The sequence below is a fragment of the Acromyrmex echinatior genome, chromosome 17 (assembly GCF_024713525.1).
Source record: "Acromyrmex echinatior isolate Ae372 chromosome 17, ASM2471352v2, whole genome shotgun sequence".
NCBI classification, from domain to species: Eukaryota; Metazoa; Arthropoda; class Insecta; order Hymenoptera; family Formicidae; genus Acromyrmex; species Acromyrmex echinatior.
This window is the reverse complement of record NC_141868.1, coordinates 9,662,856-9,686,773: the sequence shown is the minus strand read 5'-3', so window position 1 is coordinate 9,686,773 and position 23,918 is coordinate 9,662,856. Positions and strand designations below refer to the sequence as shown.

General features: G+C 30.1%; 2 protein-coding genes across 10 annotated transcripts; one reads left to right on the top strand and one right to left on the bottom strand.

Moving 5' to 3' along the window:
• The first annotated feature begins 54 nt into the window (after positions 1-54).
• Positions 55-14,249, top strand: LOC105154755 (uncharacterized). Of its 9 annotated transcripts, none has more exons than XM_087415182.1 (8): positions 55-184; positions 667-727; positions 1,972-2,446; positions 2,566-6,146; positions 9,262-9,432; positions 9,615-9,771; positions 10,225-10,336; positions 13,658-14,249. In XM_087415182.1, the coding sequence occupies exons 2-4, from the start codon at positions 694-696 to the stop codon at positions 3,080-3,082; spliced, it is 1,026 nt and encodes a 341-aa protein (XP_087271308.1). In that variant the 5' UTR covers positions 55-184; positions 667-693; the 3' UTR covers positions 3,083-6,146; positions 9,262-9,432; positions 9,615-9,771; positions 10,225-10,336; positions 13,658-14,249. The 9 variants fall into 9 exon arrangements, 8 of the variants coding, with proteins under 8 accessions (XP_087271308.1, XP_011068791.1, XP_087271306.1 ...); XM_011070489.2 differs by having other exon boundaries at positions 70-236; XM_087415180.1 differs by having other exon boundaries at positions 70-236; positions 542-727.
• LOC105154738 (phosducin-like protein 1) lies at positions 3,277-8,828 on the bottom strand. Its single transcript, XM_011070457.2, has 4 exons — positions 8,688-8,828; positions 8,244-8,467; positions 7,009-7,420; positions 3,277-3,531 (listed from the first exon to the last, which is right to left on the bottom strand). Exons 2-4 carry the CDS (start codon positions 8,448-8,450, stop codon positions 3,299-3,301), a joined length of 852 nt encoding a protein of 283 aa, XP_011068759.1. The 5' UTR covers positions 8,451-8,467; positions 8,688-8,828; the 3' UTR covers positions 3,277-3,298.
• Positions 14,250-23,918: the final 9,669 nt, after the last annotated feature.

Below are 23,918 nucleotides of genomic sequence, written 5' to 3'. Positions count from 1 at the left end.
ATATGCCAATCAAACGAAAGAGCTCTAAGAGCTCAGTGAGCAATTGTTTTGAATGCACTCAATCAAAACGGTTTCAAAACTGTTTTGTTCTGCAGTGTGCTGAACGGAGCTACTTTCAATAAGCAAAACGGTTTAATCTGATTTAATCCAAATTATTGGAACATTAAAATATTATTCCTTAAAAGTAGCGAATATTTATAATAAATATCTATAATAAAAAGGAGAAAGAAGTATTGGTAATTATTTAGAATATGATTCTTTCCTCCGATTTTAATAAAATTAGACTCATTCGACGCGTTTTTGCACAAAATGAAAGAATCTGTAAGAAAAAATGTTAGGACGACTCCGCGAATTGAGATATTAAGCGTTAAAGTTGATAACTATAAAGGTTAGGAAATCTGTCATCAACGAGATGCAGCGACATGTACGTACGAACATATTCTCTGCTTGACAAACAATTTGTTCAACGACAAGTAGTCGTCAATTTTAACGCTTAATATCTCGGTTCGCGGAGAACCGTTCTAACGTTTTTTTCTTACAGATTCTTTCGTTTTGTGCAAAAACGCGTCGAATGAGCCTAATTTTATCAAAATCAGAGAGGAGGACTGTATTCTAAATAATTACTGAAGTATTAATTATCATTAATGTGTATTTGTTCTCCTGCAGTTTAAATGATTAATAAGAATATCAAATATGAGTTATTTTAGCGAATTGCATCAATTATCGGGTAAGTGATATTTTTACTTTTAGGAAGTTGAAGTAGATGTGATTAAACAAATTATTGATAAAGGTTCACAATACACCGGTCACTTCAAATTTTGATAAAAATAGACTCAATCAATGCGTAAAAATAAAGATTCTACAAGAAAAAAAGCGTCGCTCTACCTCACGAACCGAGATATTAAGTTAAAGTTGGCTACTGAGATTAGGAAATCAATCAGTCACGAAATACTGCGATGCAAGCACGCGTTGCGGTCTTAAATTCGCTACTTTAAAACAAATTCTCTGCTCTAAAACAAATTCACGATTTTGACACAAAAACATGAAACGAAACCTATTCTACAATGTACTCTTTGTTTCCTGTTTCTTGTTTTTTATCTTTTGCTTTTAATTTTTTTGCAACCGTTTTATCGATGTTTGAATTGTTTTTTTTGCTATGTATTTCTTGTTTCTTTCGAAGTTCGTTAAGGCTAATTCTACAATGTGCTCTTTGTTTCTTGCTGTTTGTCTCTTGCCAATAAGACAAACAAGAAATAGAAAATAAAAAGCACATTGTAGAATAGCCATAACTCTTATCTCAGACGATATAAAACAAAAATCGAATAAGCAAAAAGACAAGATGTAAAAAAATAGCAAAAAGCAAGAAACTGGAAACAAAAAGCACATTGTAAAACAGGCTTAACTGCGATCACGTTGATGAGTATTTTATCAAGATGATGTTATTGCTTGCTTTTTACAGAATTTAAAAAAGATAACTTTTTTCAAAGTATATTTTATTTTATTCAGTTATTTATTGGTGAACGAATTTGTTTTTTTTTTAATTAAATCATGAAATTCCTAACAATCGGTCAAATTGTTTGTAAGTAATTGACGTTATCTAAAGTATTCATCAGGATCGCTACAAACTGGAACATATTCCATCATGGTTTTTATGTTTCTGACAATGATAACTAATTCAAAGTATGAATATGATAATATCTGAAGATGGCTCAATCTAGGAGCCGAAATGTAATGATATCTCTGTTTCTATTATGTATGTATTTAGTTCCTATTAAGAATTTTTTATACTTTACATTTTAAAGAATTGACTCTTATGTGCCTCTTTTTATCGTTATATTAAAATTTGAGGTATTGTGAACATTACTAAATTATTTAATTAATAAATTTTACAATTATTAAAAATATACATTGCGGACATAAAGAACTATTTATAAATATCATATTTTTCATGATTTTCCTTTGTTTTTTCAGATATTTCCAGTATTTCTGCAATCTCCCAATCCAGTGGCAGATTAATTGATAGAGTAAATTCATTGCAAAGTTTGTTAGACAATTATTCCAGTACTATAAGAAGTAACAATAAGTTTGTAATAACCCAGGAAATAACTGCGATCGAAAAAACAATAAAGTTGTTAGTATTATGCGAAGAAAGTATAAGTGAACATGTCAAAATTAACATTATCTATCAGTGTATAAAGAAAGCATCTTTGAATCCCAAAGATATTTTTTCTAAAAGCACAGCTAGCAAATTACAAATGTTGCTTTCAATTCATGAGTTGGATAAGTATATGCATCTTCCTTCGACAACCAAATATATGCAAGATAAATTGATACTTTTGGGAATTTGTGATTTACCATCATGTCACTTAAATTCCGATGAAAAATTAGAAGTGAAATGCTGCATCGAGACAATGTTACGAGAAATAATACATGATACGATACTGAAGTAAGTGTTTTGTGATTTTTTTATATATAAAAAAATTTTAATAAGTATATACTAAGTTCTGTAACAATATTAACTTATATGATGATTAATAAAATATCTTAATATCTATGTGTTGTAAGATATGAAGCCTTAGGAGGAAATATTAAGGAAACGTCAAAGAATGACTGTAAGACACATAACAAATTCTTCGAATATTCCGATGTGCCAGCAGTACAATGGAAAAATAAAATTGAGGATTTGATTCTGCAATGTGAAAATGACTTGCTGAAATATATATACTTAATGGACAAGTGGAACAAGCTGAAATATGAAGATATGAACCAAGCATATTTAGAAAAGACAGGTTATTTATTGCTGCAGGCACAAGTTGCAGAGTTACAAGCAAAGATAACAAAACTTTCTTGCACAATCAGAATGTTCAAAGAAACTTCAACTACCGTTGATGCTTTTAAAATATTACATCAATTAGTTGAAAAGAAATTAAAAATGGTTACAGATGAAATTCGCCAGAAGGAAGATTTAAAGAAGCTGTACGACAATATGAAGGATACAGAATATGATCAGGTGTTATTGATCTATTCACAGCTCTGCAATGCAATAAAGAAGAAAAAACATATCTTGGATATGTTGAAATAGTTTTATAAATAAATGGAAGATTTAATAATTAAAGCAATATATATATATATATATATATATATATATATATATGGCTCAAAAATAAATATATTTTGCATTTACATCTTATTGTATTGAATAAACTCTTGATAAATATTGTATGGTGTAAGTGTTATTAAGTAAGTTATTTTGATTTATTAAAATATATTAATGAATTATCTTAAACAGAATAACTTTTTATTCGCTATCGGAAACCTTATTTTCATTCTTCAAAACAATAAGAGGTATGCAATTTTTATCAGCGAGAATTCCATGTTCGATAAGGAATGCTTCCACGTCTGATGAATAAAAATCTACTCCCAGATGATCCGTAACATGAATGAAGTTTCCTATTACTTGTCCATTTTTGTACACCAGCAATGTTGGTACACCAAATTTTTTGAATTGTTTGCTGAGACCTGCAATTGAACCTAAAAAAAATTACAAAAAATATATGAAAAAAATATAATATATAGGGTCAGAAAGTTCGTGCCATTTTTTTTTAGTACAAAATTGTATCTTACAATATATATGTTTGTAAAAAAAACGAAATTTAAATTAAAAAAAAAAAACGAAATTTAAATTAAAAAAAAAAACAATTTTAAAGCTTGAAATCTACTTTCGAAAGATTACTGTGTTTTTTTTGAGTTTCTGTGAATTTAGTAATTTTTACATATAGAAAACTACAAACTGTAAAAGATGGAAAATTTTCTTCTAACTTTGGATCTATCATTTGCCCAAAAAAATTAGCGAAAATTTTCGGCTTTTCAAGTGAAAGCTTAAAGTTTTCCTTACAAAATCGTTTTTTTTAAATATTCCTAAGATTTTTTGTTACTAAGTTATCATGAATTAAATAAAAGGAACATTTTGACTTTAATTGCTCATAACTTCGTTAAAAATCATCGTACCACAATTTAAAAAAAAATTTTTCTAAGCTAAAATTTTGCTCTATTGAATGGTATAACAACAAATATATTCTATAATTTTGAACTAAAAAAAAATACGAACTTTCTGATCAATTCAATATTTAAATTATATGAAATTTTTTTCTGAAATTCTGAAGAATATTGATATAAAAAAATGTAAACATTTTATGCTAAAATTAGTTCTGTTTAAAGATAAATAAGAATAAAAGATCTTACTGTTTACTTACAAAGTGTGAAACTTAAATATAATTTAAAATATTTTAATTTATATATATATTAATATATATACAGGGTGTCTCTTAAGATGGGTCGGGGCCACATTGGGGGTGGAGAATGGATTAAAAGGAACAAAAAATTCTTATTTTGAGATACTCGCTGTAGTTTTCGAATTAAAAAAGGAAACGTCTAAGCCAATATGCGGTTAAGCCGCGCCGCGCGAATTCGTAGGACGGCCCACAATCGAGTGGTGGCGACGGCGGTGCGCAAGGAGGGAGAAAGAGCGCTTCGTCTTAATCCATCTGAACCATCTGAAATATCTCGCTTATTTTTGATGATATAAAAAAATTTCAAATGAAAGTGTAACGGTTTTGAGGGAGACATATTTTGGTCATGTTTTTTTTTCTGGTAGAGACGTCAAAAAGATATGAAGGTCACCTGCACTTTTTTAAATGGAATATCGATCAATAATAATTTGACAGCTGCCAAAAGATTATTTAAAAGAAAAATTCTTAAAACCCTGCACAGTAAACGAAAAAATTCGACGCATTAATTTTTAACCAATTTTAATGTTTTTTTTTAATTTGCTCGAAATTGAATGCGCTATAAACTTATTCTGCGTAAATTTTGATTACGGTCCAAATTAAAAAAAAATCGCCATTTCAATATTTGTTACGTGTAATTTTGATTTTTTCTGCTCATTTCATTGGATCGACAATTTTTACTTTGGACCATAATCAAAATTTGCTTTATTTACATAAAGTTTTAAGAATTTTTTAATACCGTATTTTCTCATGTTGATAAAAATAAGAAATGCAGTACTAAAAAGTTGATCAAAAATTCTGAAAAAATTTTTAGAGTTCTATGAGAAGAAAATAAATGATTTTTGTCTCTTGCAGTTTTTCTGTAAAGTTGATAGTATTTTAATAAAAAATTATTCAAGATCAATATCTGGCAATTTTTAGTATCTTAATTAATATCTTATTAATTGTTGCGAACATTGCAAAATGGTAGAGGACTTTTCGACTTAGTTTAGTCCGCTCTATCTACACAAAAGCGATTGGCCAAAATTTACGGAACACCCTGTATATATACACACTATATAATTATGTACATGTATATAGTGTTTAGCGTAATGCATGATTTTTAAGATATTTCTGATAGTTAAAAAACAAATTTAACAGATGAATATTCATCTGTTTTGTATAGGCTGCAATAAAATGCGATAAAAGAATGAAAAAAATACAAAATTTTAAATGTTTAATCGGGCTCTCAAAATTAAAAAATATAATAAAATGTATGGACAATAAGAGCATTAACAGCGCGGAAATTGGTGCACAAATGTCAATATAAATAACTAATAATGTCTACATAAAATATAAATGTACAATAATTGTCTGTACTATCTTATTTGAATGTTTCAGTTTTCTTCAAACCATCATCAGCAGATTTTGAATGGGAAAATATAAAAATCTTGAACATAGAAAGAAAATTAAGTAAGAGACTCATGTCAGAAATGCTAAATATTTAAAATAATATTTAATATTTAATCAAATAATTTGAATTTACTTTGATTTTTAATCAGATACAGAATTTCTGCACCATTCGTATGTGAGCATTTTGGAAAGATTCAAATAGTGACTTTATGTATTCGCCTTTAGTTAATTTTTTTGTTTTTAAATATTGACATTAGATTAGTTTGACTTATCATAACGTATTATTCTCTATGGACGTGGCTCACAGAATAAAATTTTGACGGTTATTACTTGTCTGATTCCCATTGGGATAACATATGTTATAATTTTATATCGTATAATGTAAAATTAAGTCTTATATTTCTCGTTACCATTGCTTTACATAACTTGACTTCCTAAATTTGGAATTGTGATCTATGGAGAATGAAGGTGAGTAGTACAATATATTGAAAACACAACAATGTAATTAATTTCTTTGTATAATTTGTTCTTTAGTCAGTCAATTAGCTTTTTAACGAAGAGACAAATTACGGCTATTTCCAACTAGAAAGTAGGGAAATGCTCATCCTCAGTTTTACATAGATTTTGAATTTCAATATTGTCACAAGAATTTTGTCAAGAAATCTACAATAAGTATTCATGGATTTGCTGATGATAGTTTGAAGAAAACTGAAAGAAAACGTTTAAATAAGATGGTACAGACAATTATTGTACATTTATATTCTATGTAGACATTATTGTATACATTAATTATATTGAAATTTGCGCACTAATTTCCGCGCTGTATTAATATTCTTATTGCTCATATATTGAATTAAAAAAAATTTTTTTTTATTAATTTGAATTTGTCTTGAAGACTCCTATAATATTATGAAAAAAAATTGTATGATGCTATTTAAAAAATTTAAGATGACTTTGATTTCCTTATGAAAAAATTGTTTTTAATTTTTTTATCGCATGTGTAGCTTGTATAAAATAGATGAATACTCATCCTTCAATTTTTTTTTAACTGTCGAAAGTGTCTAAAAAATCGTACGGACCGTTACATTAAACACCCTCCCCCCCCCCCCTCTCTCTGTGTGTGTGTGTGTGTGTGTGTGTGTGTGTGTGTGTGCGCGTGCGTGCGTGTGTGCGCGCGCGCGCATATATATATATATATATTGGGTCATCTAAAAAGTATCCGCGATTTTTTGTCACTAGATAGTGTTGACCATCAACACCATCTAGTGACAAAAAACCGACAGTGGAAGTCACATTTCTTTACTTTTATATAATTTCAAAATTAACAAACCTAGAATTTTACAAAATTTGACATAAGGATATTCTTCTGCAAGAGATATTAAACATCCATTCATGGCTTCACAGCCAGATACATTATCCTCGTAAATGTGAACGATAACAATTATTGATTTGTCTTCTCCATCAATGGCTTGTAAAAATTGATCTGTGTTCTCCAAATCGATAACTCTTCCAAAAAGTTTTTCTGTTTTTGCAAGCATTTCTTTCATTCTTTGTTTCTGATATTCTAGAAGAAATTCATCACTTAATAAATTTGCCAACTCTGGATCTGTCTCATTCAGTTTTTCCTTTTCTTCATCTAAAGCACTGCGGCATGTTAAACTCAATTTGTTGATCAACTGTAGTCTTTCTTTCTCTTGTGATTCTCGTTTTTCTGCTTCTAACTGTTTATATCGCTGCCAATCCTTCCAAGAACACATTTCGCATTAACATCAAATATTATTTGTTTAATATTTAATTGACAATAAAACTTAAATAAATATGTATGTATATGTACATATATGTACATATATTGAACATAATTGAACATATATGTACATATATTGTACATAATTGAACATATATGTATATATATGTTCAATTTGATGTTTCTAGATTTTTATATTTTTCTATAATCAAAATTTAATTATAATAAACACTATCTATATAAAATACATAATATGGCTCAAGTAATAAAAATTAAAAGAAATAATGTTGAAAAGGGCTAAGTACAATAAATTCAGTATTAATGATATATAATAAAGAATATAATATAATAAACAAAATAATAGCTATAATAATTACATACGTTTCGACTCCGATCAAGTCATTATCAAATACAAAATATAAAAGTAAAGACGTTAAGAACAATCAAATTATATTAGTTCGTTTTTCGTTAACTGTTTAAAAAATATATAAATGTTTGTCATGTTGTTAAACTAGTCAAATTATTAGACATAATTGTTAATCTCTTATGTTATACAAAATGTAGTTGATCGAGCGAAAATTATTCGTTTAGTACAGTCATATTTCTTTTGGAACAACGATTAATATTAATTTGGAATAATTATTTTTGATAATGATCCAATTGGAGTCAAAACATTTGTTCTTATAGCGCTTTTCACTTGTAATTTTTATGTCAAAATATATCATTAATATTGAATTTATTGTACTTGGCTCGTAACCCTTTTCAATTACTTCTTTTAATTCTATATATATATGTATGTATGTATGTATGTATAATTATACCTTTATAACACCTTTAGGTCCTGTATTACTGGAAGTTCCATCCCATTCCGAATATGAAGGTGCAATATATTGTGCAGTATTGTCAGTATATTTGACATCATCACATTCTTTATCGGAATCTCCAGAATCATTTCCATCATCTTCACTAGAACTGCTGCAGTAGTAGTGTAATTTTTCTCCCAAAATTTTATCCTCCAATGTTGACATGATGTTGGAATTTTAAACTTTGTATAAAATAGTAGATTAAATATGTAACAGAAACTTATTTGGACTTTTGACTATTTTTGAATATTGCTCAAAATTAATAGATTTGCATTGATTAATGTTTTGTGATTGAAAATATAATCAGATGGATTTTTTAACTAATATTTACAATTTAATTCAAAAAATACCTTTTTAAAAACAAACTAATAATCTAAAAATGATTTTAAGGAATTTTATTACCTTATGAATTGTTCAATGGAGAGATTCTCAAATTCTTTTCTTCAATACATCAATAATAAATCTTTAATTACACATTACATACATTTACAATATGTTTCACAAATAAAACAAAAAGAACGTTTTTATTTTTCAATGATTTAGAAACTCATTAACGTACTAGATGCACATATAAAGAATTCAAACTTTAAAGAAGAACTCTACGTTGTTTATAAATATGAATAAAGCATGATGGAAATAGTGTTGCAAGATTCGTGAATTTCTTCATGGAGCAATAAGAACAAATTCAAGCGGTCACGAAAAAAGTAGACTCGAAACACGGTGTAGGAAAACCCATGGAAAATTCGGCAGATGTAATTCTAGTGTCATCGTGTCTTGTGGGAAAAGTTAGAAGTATTGACTGTCACGTGACTGTCACAGCCACACGTATGTATGCATGTGTAGTATGTATGTAACAGTATCTAAGGGTGAAATCATACGGTGCGAAAAAGAGCTGCGGAATAGAGAATGCGTCATTGAAACAACTAATTAGCGCTATTCGGAATAACGCAGAATAATGCTGATTATTCTGCCGTAGAGATACTAAAAGGAGAGATCGGCCAATGCGACTCGATCCGTGATTGGCTCTGCCATGATGTTGTGAAATCGAATGGGAGATTGAAAGAAGCGAATGTGAGAGCGAGAGAAGCGTCGTCTGCTTACGATTAAGTTGTCACAAAAATAATTTAACTTAGACGAGTCTTTTACAGTAAGTAAGCTTAAAATTATCAATGAAAATGTATCACTAGAACTTTTGATAATATATATATATATATATATATATATATATATATATACATACATAAAAATTCATTTATAAATACATACATACATTTTGTGTAAATTAATCTAAAAGTGCTATTATGAAAATATTATTTGAACATGTTTTAGTTTTGAAAATGATAAGTTGCTGTACGGATTATTGCATAAATTCCTCAAAAAAAGAATTTCGAGTATATATCAAATCCCGAGAGGGCAGAGGAGAAAAGTTTGGTTAAAGTACATTAACCGTGAAGATTTGGATATTGAAAATATGCGTTCATGTCATGTAAGTAAAAATAATTATGTGTAATGATATTATGATAATGATATGATGATATATTAGATAAGTACCTTGATAAGAAAGGAGTGATTCCGGTTACACAAGTCGATAAATAAATAAATTTAATACTTTAAATAAGTTGAATCAACATATTTCTAATCAATTTAAATCTATTAGATTTTAATTAATATCAGTAATACAAAATTCAATAACTTAAAAATATTTAAAATACATGTCAATTGGTATTGTTTAAAAATACATTTTAATATATTTGAAAACTATTGAATATGATATATTGGTATCGATTAAAACCTAATATATTTTAATTTGATACCAATTGATATGAAATCAATAGATATTAAGATTTACTTGAGAATATTGAAAATATCAATCAGAGTCAATCTCTTGTACAAGGGTATTTGAGTGATATGTAAAACATTAATTCATTTTATTTCACAGGCCCATTTTTCTCCTGATATGTGGGAAGCATACCCAGACAGTAAACCAAGATGTTTGAAAGCAAATGCTGTGTCTACAATTTTCAAACATATGAATGCTTTGGCTGCAACAGGTGCATATAATGAAACATTTCAGAATAAAAATTGTGAATGTTTGAATGTGATACAAGCAGATGTATTAATGTATGTGTTGATATTATTTATTAATAATTTATTAAAAATTTTGTTAAAAATTTTAGAAACTCTCGACTTTAGAAAGACTCGAAAGAGTCTTTCCTTAATTATGTTACTTTTTATAATTTAATCACATGCAAGAATTTGGAGAAATTCTATCACAATTGTTTGTTCATTCATTACAACTTCTATAGATATTTATTTTATTAATGTATTTACAGACATTTTTGCAATAATAATTTGATTATATTTATTTTAAGACATTTCATTTTATTAAGTATAAAATATCAGAAATTAAATACAATTTCTAAAATTGCACATTAAATTTATGTATCAAGGTATTGTAGTAAATGTTAATATTTGTAATAAATAGATGCATTTGAAACTTTTCTGGGAGCTGAAGATGCATCGCAATCGGGTCATGAAATGGATTTTAAGATAAATGAAGCCAGTAATAGCATACATGATGCAACAGATAATGAAATTGATTATGATGATTGCAAAAATGATGATTTACAAACGATAAAATAATAAAATAGGATGTAATAATGATTACATGTTAATGATTACATTCATAAATATCAATAAAAAGTAGATTGTAAAAAGAAGTTATTTATAAATGCTATCATATTTTTAAGTTTACTACTTCATCGCATGTTAGAAAGACCTTGTTTGTCACTTATATTTTGAATCAATATCAATATTTTTATCAATATCAAAATTTGATATTAAGTTATATTATCTTTAGTAATATTGTATCAATAATTGCAAATCTTTATGAAGGATAATTGCACTTAAAATTTATCATATGCACAAAATGTGCATTGATATATTATAATAAATTATCTTGTTTATTAGTGATAGATACAATTGAAGACTCCCAAGAACCTGTATTAAATTCGGATACACATTAAGCAGAACTACGACATATTTAACGTTTGATCACTGCACTACATCACAGAATTTGGAGAAGCTGCTAAAAACAAGTGAACAGTTGAAAGTTAAAATGAAAAAAAAGTTTGTAACTGAAGAAGGAACTGAAGCGTTTAAAAAATGAAGTGCGTTTTAATAAGGATCTGTCAAAGATTTTTGATAAAAATCAGATGAAATTGCTTCTTTATGACTATAAGAGAATGCCGTATTGGTCTAACGAAACTCTAGTAAAAGCTTATTCATTAAAGTTTGTATGTGGTACGACGGGGTACAATGAACTGTTACGCCAAAATTTTCCTTTACCAAATATTAAAACTTTAAGGAAGAAATTGGAAACTTTTAAATTTAACAGTGGGATAAGTAAGGAAATTTTTTTATTTTTAAAGATTAATTTCTCAATTTAAAAACCAAACAGATAAATATTATGTGTTAGTGCTAGATGAAATGTCTATTACACCGGGAAAATTTTACGACCATAGTTCCGATACTGAATATGTCACTATATCAGAGAAAGAACAAAAGAATATTGCAACTCATGCATTATGTTCCATGTTAACTGGATTGGCTAGTAGATGGAAGCAAACAGTGGCATATTATTATACTTTACAGGAACGACGATCCCAGGAAATGTTTTGAAATTAATAATAATCAAAATTATTTCAAAGGCGGAAAATATTGGCTTATCAGTTCAAGCTGTTATTTCAAATATGAGTACTAACAATCAGTCAATGTGGAAGGAATTCATCATAAAAATATCGCGAATACAGATTAATCATTATTGTCAACATATTTGCGATGCAAATCGCAAATTATACTTTTATTCGGATGTTCCGCATGCATTAAAAAATATTGTTCGTGGTTTTCTGCTGAATAAAGTGTTCAAAATACCTCAATACTTCGTTGACAAGTATAATCTGCCAACTTGTGACGTTAGGGCTTCATACTTATCTGATGTAATAAAAGAAGATGAAAATTGTGATATAAAATTAACTCCAAAAGTTAAGAAAGATTACGTAGAGGGAAATAAGTTTTATTTTCAAAAAATGAAAGTATCTTACGCTATGAGCATTATGAGCAATGAAATTAGTTCGGCATTGCGATTTTTATATAATAACAATCCAAATGATGGACGTCAAAGTACCGCATGGTTTATTTCAGTTGTACGGCAATGGTTTGATTTAATGTCTAACCGAAAGTTATCATTGGCTTTAAATAAATTAAAAAATGAAAAGTTCAAAGAAGTTATAGATTTTCTTAACGAAGTAATAATATTATTCAGAGACTTAACTGTAGGAGATAAAGGTCATTGGAAACCATTCCAAAGTGCTGTAATTTTATCAACCATGACTGTAATTGATTTATCACAATATCTTATAAATGATTGTGACTTTCTATTTCTTTTAACATCGCGTTTAACTCAAGATTGCTTAGAAAATCTATTTTCTACTATCAGAAGAAAAAATGTAATACCAAATGTTGTTCAATTTAAGAATAATTTAAAATTAATTACTATTTCTCAATATATAAAAGATATTAAAAACAGTAGTGTTACCAAGAAGATAACCGAGAGTATCTTTCAGAATTTTTAAATATCATACAAAACCGTACTTCTAATACTCACGATACAATCCGACCAGCAATTCGCACAGAGATTTACAATTACTGCAAAACGCGCACTATTACTTTAAACAATATAGATATAAACAAATTGCATTATATAACTGATTATTTAATAATGAATATTTTCAAAAACAAAAATGCAAAGCATGTATTTGTAATAGGAAATAAAAATGCAAATTTTTATTACTATAGTACATTAACGCGCATTAGAGCTCGTCAAAATAATATCTTATTTTTTATTAAAGCAACATTATGTTTTTTTCATTCAAATCGAGACAAAATTTCGAATATTTCAAGAATATATGAACAATCACAAAGAAAGCGTCAACTTAAAGAAACTTTTTATGGAAATCCAAGATATACCATTCACTCTTCCACCTTGTCACAATTTGAAAACTAAAATTATTTCACGATACTATACATTACGTATGAGATTATCATCTTAAAAAATGTCTGTGACAAAAAATATAACTTATTCTAGTAAGAGCATGGCAATGCATCATTATGTGTTGTAATTTAAACATTTTAATTTATGTAAATGTTTATTTTTAATAGTTTTTATAAAATTTATAATAATTTTTATTTGAAAGTTTATAGAAATTTATAATAAATTTGTTTAATATATACTCTTTGTGTTTCCCTTTTTTATTTTTTCTTTAATTATAGTTTAGTCACTAAGAGTAAGAAAATTATGCATTATGTTTCAGGTGGTACAATCATCACTTAGGATTTCATCAATATCGATTAGAAGAAATTGGATAAAACACGGGCACTAGAAGTCAGGCGCAGAAGACGTCGCACAAACGAAGCGTGAAACTTCTTTACTATACCAAACGCGCTTACATGTTTCAGCTTACTTTTGAGCCTTCCTCAGAGACAACAAAAACTAACATATAAAAGTTATCCTGTCATGGTGAGTTCCCTTACCTCGAAAATTTAAATGCCAGAAATTAAATCAATTTCACAAAAAGAGTGAAAGAAAAAGAAAAAGAAAAGTGAAAAAAGCAAGAAAATATTGGTAAGATAATATCGATTAGTTTAATAATTTTCAAATAATTTTCTTATTTAATATATTGAATAAGGTAACATTCCTTATTTTATTTAATATATTGAAAAAACTTATTATTATTGACGTACGAAGATTTTAAATTTGAACCACATTAATTATTGTAATTTTACACTGTGATTCTCTACATTAGCATACTTTACAATATACATTTTTCGATTGCGTCAATTTGTTACTGAAGATGACCAAAACATCTAATTTGTTAATAAAGTTCATTTTTTACACATGTATAACATGTGTCGATTTGTATATTGGCATGATTCTAATTATTTTATTATTATTATTATTATTATAATATTATAAACATATTGAATTATTCCTCATTCTCTATTTCCTACTTCAGTTATTAATTCCTTTTATTGTGTCTTTAAATTTCTTTTATTATGTTTGAGCCTTAATAACTGCTAGATCTTGGTAAATTATCGCAATTATTCTCATTTGTACGCACCTTTTAAAAATTGTAATTATAATACAAGATTTATAAGAAGAATTTAATAATAAATAGGATTAATTGCAGCATAAACGAACTAATCTTGTATAGATTCTCGGAGAAATTGAGTTATTTTCTATTTTCTCACCAAAACATTAGGTAATTTTCATTTGTGACGTCATACTTCAGTTGAATACACATTTCTTTTTCATTCTGCCAATTCAACTGAGTTTTTGTCAACAATCTGCACAAACTCGAGACCGTGTGTTTTTACCAAGTCTTCTTAACTCACATTAAATATGAGGTTAGAAATCTGTGTTATTATGCGATAAGTTTTCATCAAAATAAACAAGTAGTAAAGTCATTATTTGAATATAAAATATTCATATCACTTCAGATTTAATATCACTGTGTGTAAATGGAAAGCAACTTTTGTATTCGAATTTAATATGTTTTGCACGTTTTTGTCAATTTTGTCTACAAATTTTTATTCACAATTCTATATTTACGAAAAATAAACTTTTTCTAATAATTATTCATTACAACTTTGATATAACAAAGTTATAACAAACAAATAGTGTTACGTGATGTATCGAAATTGGTATATTGATATATTGACGCGCATTTCCAAGACACGTGATTTCCGGTTTCACAACATCATGCCGGACCTTGGTTGATCTCTCCTTTTAGTATTTCTACTTTTCCGCATCGTGTGATTTCACCTTAAAGATGCTTTTTCATGGCCGTTAGTTGACACATGTCAAGATAATTTTGTATTGTCATATTAGTTTCAGTGTTTTGACGCTCAGAAGTTCAGATTTTTTAATTTCTAAACGTCGCACGCGAAAGAACTGTTTTTTTAAAAAGAAGCGAAATAAATGTACTTAATAAATTAGTCAATTATATATTACAGTAAAATTATTTTATACATCTTCAATATACAATAAATGTATTGAAGAAATAAATTTCATTTCAGCAGATTTTAGTAAATACTTATGGAATTTGCGAAACTATCGTAAATGAGGTAGTTAATCACAACTGCGTAGCAGGGTATCCAAATATTCTTGTGGATAGTAATTCAAGATATTTTTATCCACAATATGATAAGAGTTCATTCAATTAAAAGTATTGATTTTATAAAACTTTTTATTTCAACATTAGAATTATATATTAAATAAAATTTCTTAAATAAAATTTCTTGATTTTATAATGTTGACACATTCTATCATCTACTAGTAATATTTTATTAATGATGAACACATTTTTTTCGAAAATTGCAACAAATCAATACTCTGAATACAACCTATTTCTCCACGCGAATTACAAAAATATAATACCTAAAATCTTTTTTATTCGTCAAAATATCGACGTCATTTATAATATTTTAACCATGGACATTTAACTGCATGGAAAGCGAAATCAAAAGTCTGAAGGAGGAATGGGCAAAGCAAATAGAAGAGGCAGAGATTTGGGTCAAATTTGAGCAGCTAGAGGGAGAGATTAGAGAAAGAATAAGGAAAGAAGAGAGTGAACAGGAAGAGACTAGAAGTGGAGTAAATAGAGGAAAGTACAGCACGTATACAAGAGCAGGATCGATTTTTAGTGAGGCAGGGCTGAGTTAGAGAGAGGTTAATATACTGAAAAGATGAGTAACAAATAGCGAAAGAGAGGAAAGGAGACTGAACTTTGTCATAAAAGGGATAAATATAATATAGAGGAAGAATCAAAAGGCAGGGAAAAGAAGCAGAGAAGAAGAGAGGTATGGGTAAAAGAGTAGATAAAGGAAAAGTTAGAGGTTGAATGTAATACAGTTACGGACAGAGAGTGGTGTGTATATGGTATATATGGTGTGTAGTTAAGGTAGAGAGAACAGAAAAAAAAAGAAATCATGAAAAATAAGCACAAGTTAAAAGAGGGAGAATATTTATAGAAAATGACTTAAGCTGGGAGGAAAGGAAAATTCAAGAAAAAATGAATAAATGGGCAAAGGAGCAAGGGAAAGGAGGTAAAAGTAGAATTAGGAAGAGTGAGAGTAGGAGTGTGGAAGGGATGAGTAGAGATAGAAAAAAAAGAGGCGGAAAAAAATAAACGATATGTAAGAGAGGACGAGGGGAATAATAATGTTAGGGACGGAACGGAGAAGAATTTCGGCTGAGCTAAGAAGGAGAAGTGGAAGAGAATGAGAGAAAAACAAGGATCGAAGAGGAGACAGAGAGGGGATGTAAGCAAAAGAAAGAGGAAAAGGAAATATAAAAGGAGAAAGGTAAGAAGGAACAGGAAAATAAAGAAAAATAAGTATAGGAATAAAGGGGAAGGAGAAAAGAGTAATAAGAGGAAGGGGGAAAGAGAAAAGGGTATGTTATTCTGGAATTGTGCAGAGATATGGAATAAGCATATAGATTTTTGGAGGTATGTGAAAAGTTTTATCAGCCTATGTGAAACATGGGTAGAGGAAAAGGATTGGGATAGGTTAAAGGGCAAATTGCCAAGAATCATATATGGGAGTGTCATTTTGTAAGGAGGGAAGGGCTAATGGCGATTTTATAATAGGGAAAAAAACGACTGGAAGCTTCAAGGAGATAGGCTAATACAAGAGGAGAGAGAAGGTATTGGGAGTACAAATTAATTCGGTCCGTTTTTTTGTGTTCAAAAATGCATTTATTTCAAAACAAAATGAATGAACAGATTAATTAAAAAAAAGTATTGTTCATCACTGGCTACTACTTTTTTCCATCTCTCAGGCAATTTTCGAATTCCATCTCGAAAAAATGACTCGTCTTTAGAGGCGATCCAATTTTGGAGAAGTGAACCAGTGACTTGCCAAATCGTGCTGCATCCTTCGGAACAACCAGTAATCAAAAGGAGCAATGTCCGGAGAATACGGCGAGTATGGTAAAACATCCCATTTGAGCGTTTCCAAATATTTTTTGCGACTTTTGCGACATGAGGCCGAGGCGTTGTCATGAAAAAAAATAACTTTATCATGTCTTTGCTCGTATTCCGACCGTTTTTCTCGCAATGCACGGCTCAAATGAATCAAAGCTAAACTTCTAATATTCGTATATCTTTTTAGATGTGGCGGAACTAAATTGTGATTAATACAAGATTTCAAGAATCTGATGCGAGTTCTAATATTAACGCTACATTTAATTAGGTTACAAAACTCTTTCAAAAATTGACAAGCTTCAAAGCCATGTTCATATCGAATATAAGAAAAAGAGAAATTAAAATATTTATGAAAATGACATTATTTCGCCCGCGTATATAAAATTAAAAGTAATAAAAAGGCTCTGTACTTATAAAAAGGTAGTATAAAAGAAGAGTAAAGAGTCAATAACGTATAAAAGAATTTTAATTTAAATAAGCAAAATTAATACAAAACAATTAAAATAAAACAAACGTTTCAACTCCAATCGAGTCATTTTCAATGCAATCTTACAATAATATAAACTCGTTCTAAATTAAAAATTCGTACATGGTCTTACAATATTCTTACAATTCCTTAATATAAAATTTTTTCTTTCTGTGTAATACGCTGCGAGTCATTTATATCAAGAATTAACAAAGTCATAAGAAAATTCTGGAAAAGTAACCGTGAACAAAAAGAATTAATATTAATCACATAAAAATTAGTAATATGATAATATACCTTAATAAATCTGTTAAGAGTCCAATAATACACAACGAGAAAAAAATGTAGACTGTAATCCATTTCGTGGTACAATATAATAGTCTTTTTATTTTATAAGTTATTATAAACAAATTCGCAAAGGTAACAAGCATCTGACTTACACGATATCAAAAAACGAAATGTCAAGCAGAAAAACATTATCGAGAACGAAAAACAGAAAAATAGGGGGAAAAAGGAGAGATGTTAGAAAGGAGAAAGAGAATGTATTGGGTCATCTAAAAAGTATCCGCGGTACTTTGTCACTAGATATATGACCATCAACACACATCTAGTGACAAAAAACCGCGAATACTTTTTAGATGACCCAATATAATGTCAGAATACAATTCCGGCAAAGACTCCGTGTTATTTCGTCTATTAATCCCATATTTCTGTTTTTTAATATGGACCATTTCAGATATCAACCTTTTATTATATGAAGGCTCTACATCTAATATTTCCACTTTATCCCATTTAAATGATTCTCCTCAATACTGGTTGGAAATTACTGATGGAGATTTTGAACTTATATTGATATCAGAAACATGTTCATGCAATCTGATCTTTAATTGTCTTTGGCCAACGTAACTGGCATCACAATCCTCGCAAGATATTCTGTAGACCACATTTTGATTCTGAACGTGTTCTAAATCATCCTTTCCTCTCCTTATGAAACTAATATGTTAGGAATAGTAAAAGCCAATTTACAATTACATATTAACAATAGGTATAAATCTTTCGGATATCGTATTAACATATGGAATCGTAAAAAATCTCTCATTCTTATTTTTATTCAAATTATTAATTTTATTAATGTGATATCTGATTCTATTATGAATAGTCGAAAAAATAAAATGTAACGGATACCCATTCTGTAAAAAAATCTTAATAGCGTCAATCAAATTATTTTGTTAGAATTTCGGATGACACAAATAAAAAATCTTCCACAACTCCATAAATTACACCTCTTTTATGACAAAGTGGATGGTGTGAATGGAAATTAAGAAATCTGCCGGAAAAAGTTGCTTTACGGTATATATCAAAAATAAGATTCCATTCTTCAATAATCAACATCGTATCTAAAAAACTTATTTTTCCATCAAGGCCTATAAATGACTCGCAGCGTATTACACAGAAAGAAAAAATTTTATATTAAGGAATTGTAAGAATATTGTAAGACCATGTACGAATTTTTAATTTAGAACAATGTTTATATTATTGTAAGATTGCATTGAAAATGACTCGATTGGAGTTGAAACGTTTGTTTTATTTTAATTGTTTTGTATTAATTTTGCTTATTTAAATTAAAATTCTTTTATATGTTATTGGCTCTTTACTCTTCTTTTATACTACCTTTTGTTTATAAGTACAGAGCCTTTTTATTACTTTTAATTTTATATACGCGGGCGAAATAATGTCATTTTTATAAATATTTTAATTTCTCTTTTTCTTATATTCGATATGAATATGGCTTTGAAGCTTGTCAATTTTTGAAAGAGTTTTGTAACCTAATTAAATGTAGCGTTAATATTAGAACTCGCATCAGATTCTTGAAATATTGTATTAATCACAATTTAGTTCCGCCACATCTAAAAAGATATACGAATATTAGAAGTTTAGCTTTGTTTAATAGTCATTCTTACAGAAGACTTCAAATGAATCAATTGTAGCCGATACCGATTGCCCGTAATGGAATCGCCAGGTTTCAGCAGCTCATAGTAAACAACACCCTTTTGGTCCACCAGATACACAGCATGATCTTCGAACCATGAATGTTTGGTGTTGATGTTGAGATCGATGGCAACGATTGATCGGGCTTAGCGTATTATTTTTTCTTCTTGGGGTTGTCGTAGAATATCCTTCTACTTCTCATCTCCAGTCACAATCCGATGCAAAAAACCTTTTCTTTGTTGTCTTTGAATCAGCTGTTCGCAAATGAAAAATCGCCTTTCAACGTCTCTCAGTTTCAGTTCATAAGACATCCAATTTTCTTGTTTTTGAATTATTCTCATGGCTCTCAATCGTGCAGAAACGGCTTGTTAAGTTACTCCCAATGATTCTGCAAGCTCCTATTGCGTTTGACTCTGATCTTTTTCGAGTAATGCCTCTAATTCTTTGTCTTCGAATTTTTTTGGCTGTCCAGAGCGAGGCTTGTCTTCAACGCTTCATCCTTGAAACGTCGAAACCATTCCCTACATGATTTATCAGTTGGAGCAGTGTCACCATAAACTTCGACAAGCATTCGATGGGCTTCAGCTGCACTTTTCTTTCAATTAAAGCAGAAAATTAGAACCTCCCGCAAATGTTGCTTGATTAACACAAAATTCGACATTTCAAACACAGTAAAAATCAAAGTTTTTGTATGAAACTCAAAGCGATATAAACTGAATATTATTAGTAGATGTCTAACCTCTCTAAAACGCCAAAATCAGCTGTCACTATGAACCATTCACAAACAACCGGAGCTATCTTTTAGAAAAAGGACCGAACTAATTTGTACTCCCAATATAATAAGTACGGAATTAGTAATAAATAAGGAAAGAGTAAGGATTGTCTCAGTTTATGGAGAACAAGGGGAAAAATTTGGAGGAAAAGATGGAAGGATGTATAAGGGAAGGAGAAGAATGAAATTTAATCGTGGGAGGCGATTTGAATATAAGAATAGGGGAACTAGGAGGAGTGAAAATAGGAGGAAAAGAAGTGGAGAGATGAACGAGGGCAAGTCAATAAGTTTTTAGAAAAATATAGCAAACACATTTTTTTCGATCGATTCATTTTTATTTCTCAACATAGTCTCCTTTCAGCTCGATATACTTGATCCAACGATTTTCCAACTTTTTCAAGCCGTCCGAATAATATGATTTATCCAACCTCTAACTTCAAAATAAGTCTCTGTTTCGGTGAGCGATGAACTGCTCTCTTTCCTCGAACCATTTTTTCTGGTATGGAAACAAGAAATAGTCGCTAAATCTGGCGAATATGCTGAATGAGGAAGTAATTCGTAGCGGAATTCGTTGAATTTGGCCATCGATGCCGGGTACGTGTGAACTCGTGCATTGTCTTGATGGAAGAGCACTTTCTTCTTCGCCAAATAGGGATTTTTTCTTTAAAATGTTATTGAAATGGTCCAATAAGGCTGCGTAGTAATCGCCAATCGTAGTGATCGTTTGCTTCGATGGAAAGTAATCGATATGAATTATACTGCGTGCATTTCAAAAAACTACGGCCATCAACTTTCCGGCCGACTTCACGGTCTTCGCCTTCTTCGGAGCTGGTTCACTCGGTGAAGTCCATTGTTTTGACTGTTCCTTCGTCTCGGGTGTGAAGTAATGGATCCATATTTTGTCCTCAGTAATGAATCGATGCAGAAATTCATCTGAATTACGTTGAAACATCTCCAAACATTGTTTTGAAATCGTCACACGATCGCGCTTATGGTCCACAGTGAGCAAATGCGGCCCATCTTGCCGAGTTTTTTCATACCCAAATTATTCGTGCAAAATTGAAATCACTGCCATATGATATGCCTGTGACCTCAACAAGCTCGCGCACTTTCACTCGTCGATCAGTCAAAACAATATCGTGAACTTTATCGATGATTTCTGGCGTAGCAGCCTCAATTGGACATCCCGAACGAAGTGCATCACATGTGGATGTATGACCATGTTTAAATTCCGAATTGTACAGTCGCAAACACTGGTACAGATGTGCTATGAACATTATCCAACTCGGCTTTGATTTCTTTCGGCGTTAAATCTTTCATATGTAGATGTTTAATCACTGCACGAAACTCGTTTTTTTCCATTTTGCAAAAAATACAAAGGTTGTTCGTTAATCATCTACAGAAGTGAAACTACGCGATGAATTCTGCTCAAAATTTGACAGTAATCAGCTGCTTGTCAAAAAGTAATATGATATGACACTGCGAGTGTCTTCTGACAGATTTTCTAAGAATTTATCAACTTGCCCTCGTAGTAAGGTTAAAACTATAGGAAATAGAGATAGGAGCTTTGTGGAATGAGTAAGAGATAAAGGCTTATACATTGTAAACAGAAATACATCTGGAGACTGGGAGGGCGAATATACGTATATAGGAGCGAGGAGTAATTCGATTATAGATTACGTAATGGTTAATGAAGATGTAAAGGTTAGGATTATAGATTTTAAAGTGAATGTAAGAGTGAATTCGGATTACTTGCCTTTGTGCCTAAAGATCAGAGAGCAGGAAGAAGAAGAAAAGAATCCAACCACAGAAGCGGAACGAGTGTGGAAAGAAGACATAATAGCTTGAGATGCGGAAGCAATAGAAAAGTACCAGAGGAACGCAACAGAGGAAGAGGAGCGAAAAGAAGAAGGGACACAAGAAGGGAAAAGTATCGAAGAAAGCTGAGGGGAAATTATACAAGTAATATATGGTGCATTGATAAAGAAGAGGGTAAAAAGAAAGAGTAAGGAATTAGGGCACAAGGATTAGTGGGACAGAAGTTGTACCAAAAGTAAGAGGGAAGTAAAAAAGTCGTACGGAGATGGAGGAAAGGAAAAATAGGAAGCGAAGACTATTTGCAAGAGAAAAGGAGATTTAAGGAATTGCTGAAGAAGAAGCAAAGAGAAAAAGGGGAAGAAGAAGAAGAGGAATTAAGGAACTTGAAAAGAGAGGTGGAATATATGGAAATATATTAATAAGAAGAGGGGCAGAAAGAGGCAGATTGAAAATAGTATAAATAAAGAGCAATAGAGAAATCATTTGAAGGAATTATTGGATAGCGAGGAGGCTGAAGGAGAGGAAACGGAAGTGGAGGATGAAAGCATAGAATTGGAAGAAGAAGAAGAATTGAAGGAAGAGGAGATAAAAAAGATACTAAGAAAAATGAAACTTAGGAAAACTGCTGACATCGAAAGGATACCGACAGAAGTGCAGAAATATGCAGGGAAAAGGCTGGACGAAGCTGGTATCTTTAATGAAGATGGTGTGGAGAAAAGGTAAGATACTTGAAGATTGAAAGAAAAACATAGTATTGGGTATGGGAAAAAGTTCATGGCGGTTTTTTAGTAAAATTCAAGTATTTTTCTTAGAATATTAAAATTAATTTATTTAAACCAAATATGCTCCATTATTTTCAATAATATTGGGTCATCTAAAAAGTATCCGCGGTTTTTCACTAGATGGTGTTGATGGTCATATATCTAGTGGTACGCGGTACAAAGTACCGCGGATACTTTTTAGATGACCCAATATTTTACCATTTTTGGAGCAGAGCCATAATCTCATCGCAATAGAACTTCTATGATTTCTGGTCGAAAAACTGCTTCAAGTGATTTTCACAGGCCTCTTTTGAAGCCAGCTTTACATCATTAAGAGAGTTCTGCAGAGACCTAAACAAATGATAGTTTGAGGGTGCTATGTCAGGACTATACGGATGCATTAAGACTTCCCAGCCAAGCTCTCGCAATTTTTGTCAAGTTATCAAAGACGAACGTTGTCGTGATCGATGGAAGACGACACCCTTCCTATTAATTAATTCTAGCTGCTTCCTCTCAATTGCTTGTTGTAATTTTTTCAGTTGTTTACAGTAGAATTCGGAATTAATTGATCGGGCGATAACAGCTCATAGTGAACGATTCCCTTCCAATCCCATCACACGCACAACATTACCTTCTTCGTCGTCAATCCAGGTTTTGCGATTGCTTGTGCCTTCTTTCCTTCCTTTATCCACGATCTTTTGCGAGTTCGATTCTCGTCCATTTTTCATCATTCTCTTTAGAAATGGTTCAATTTCATTCCGTTCCAGTAGCGTATCGCAA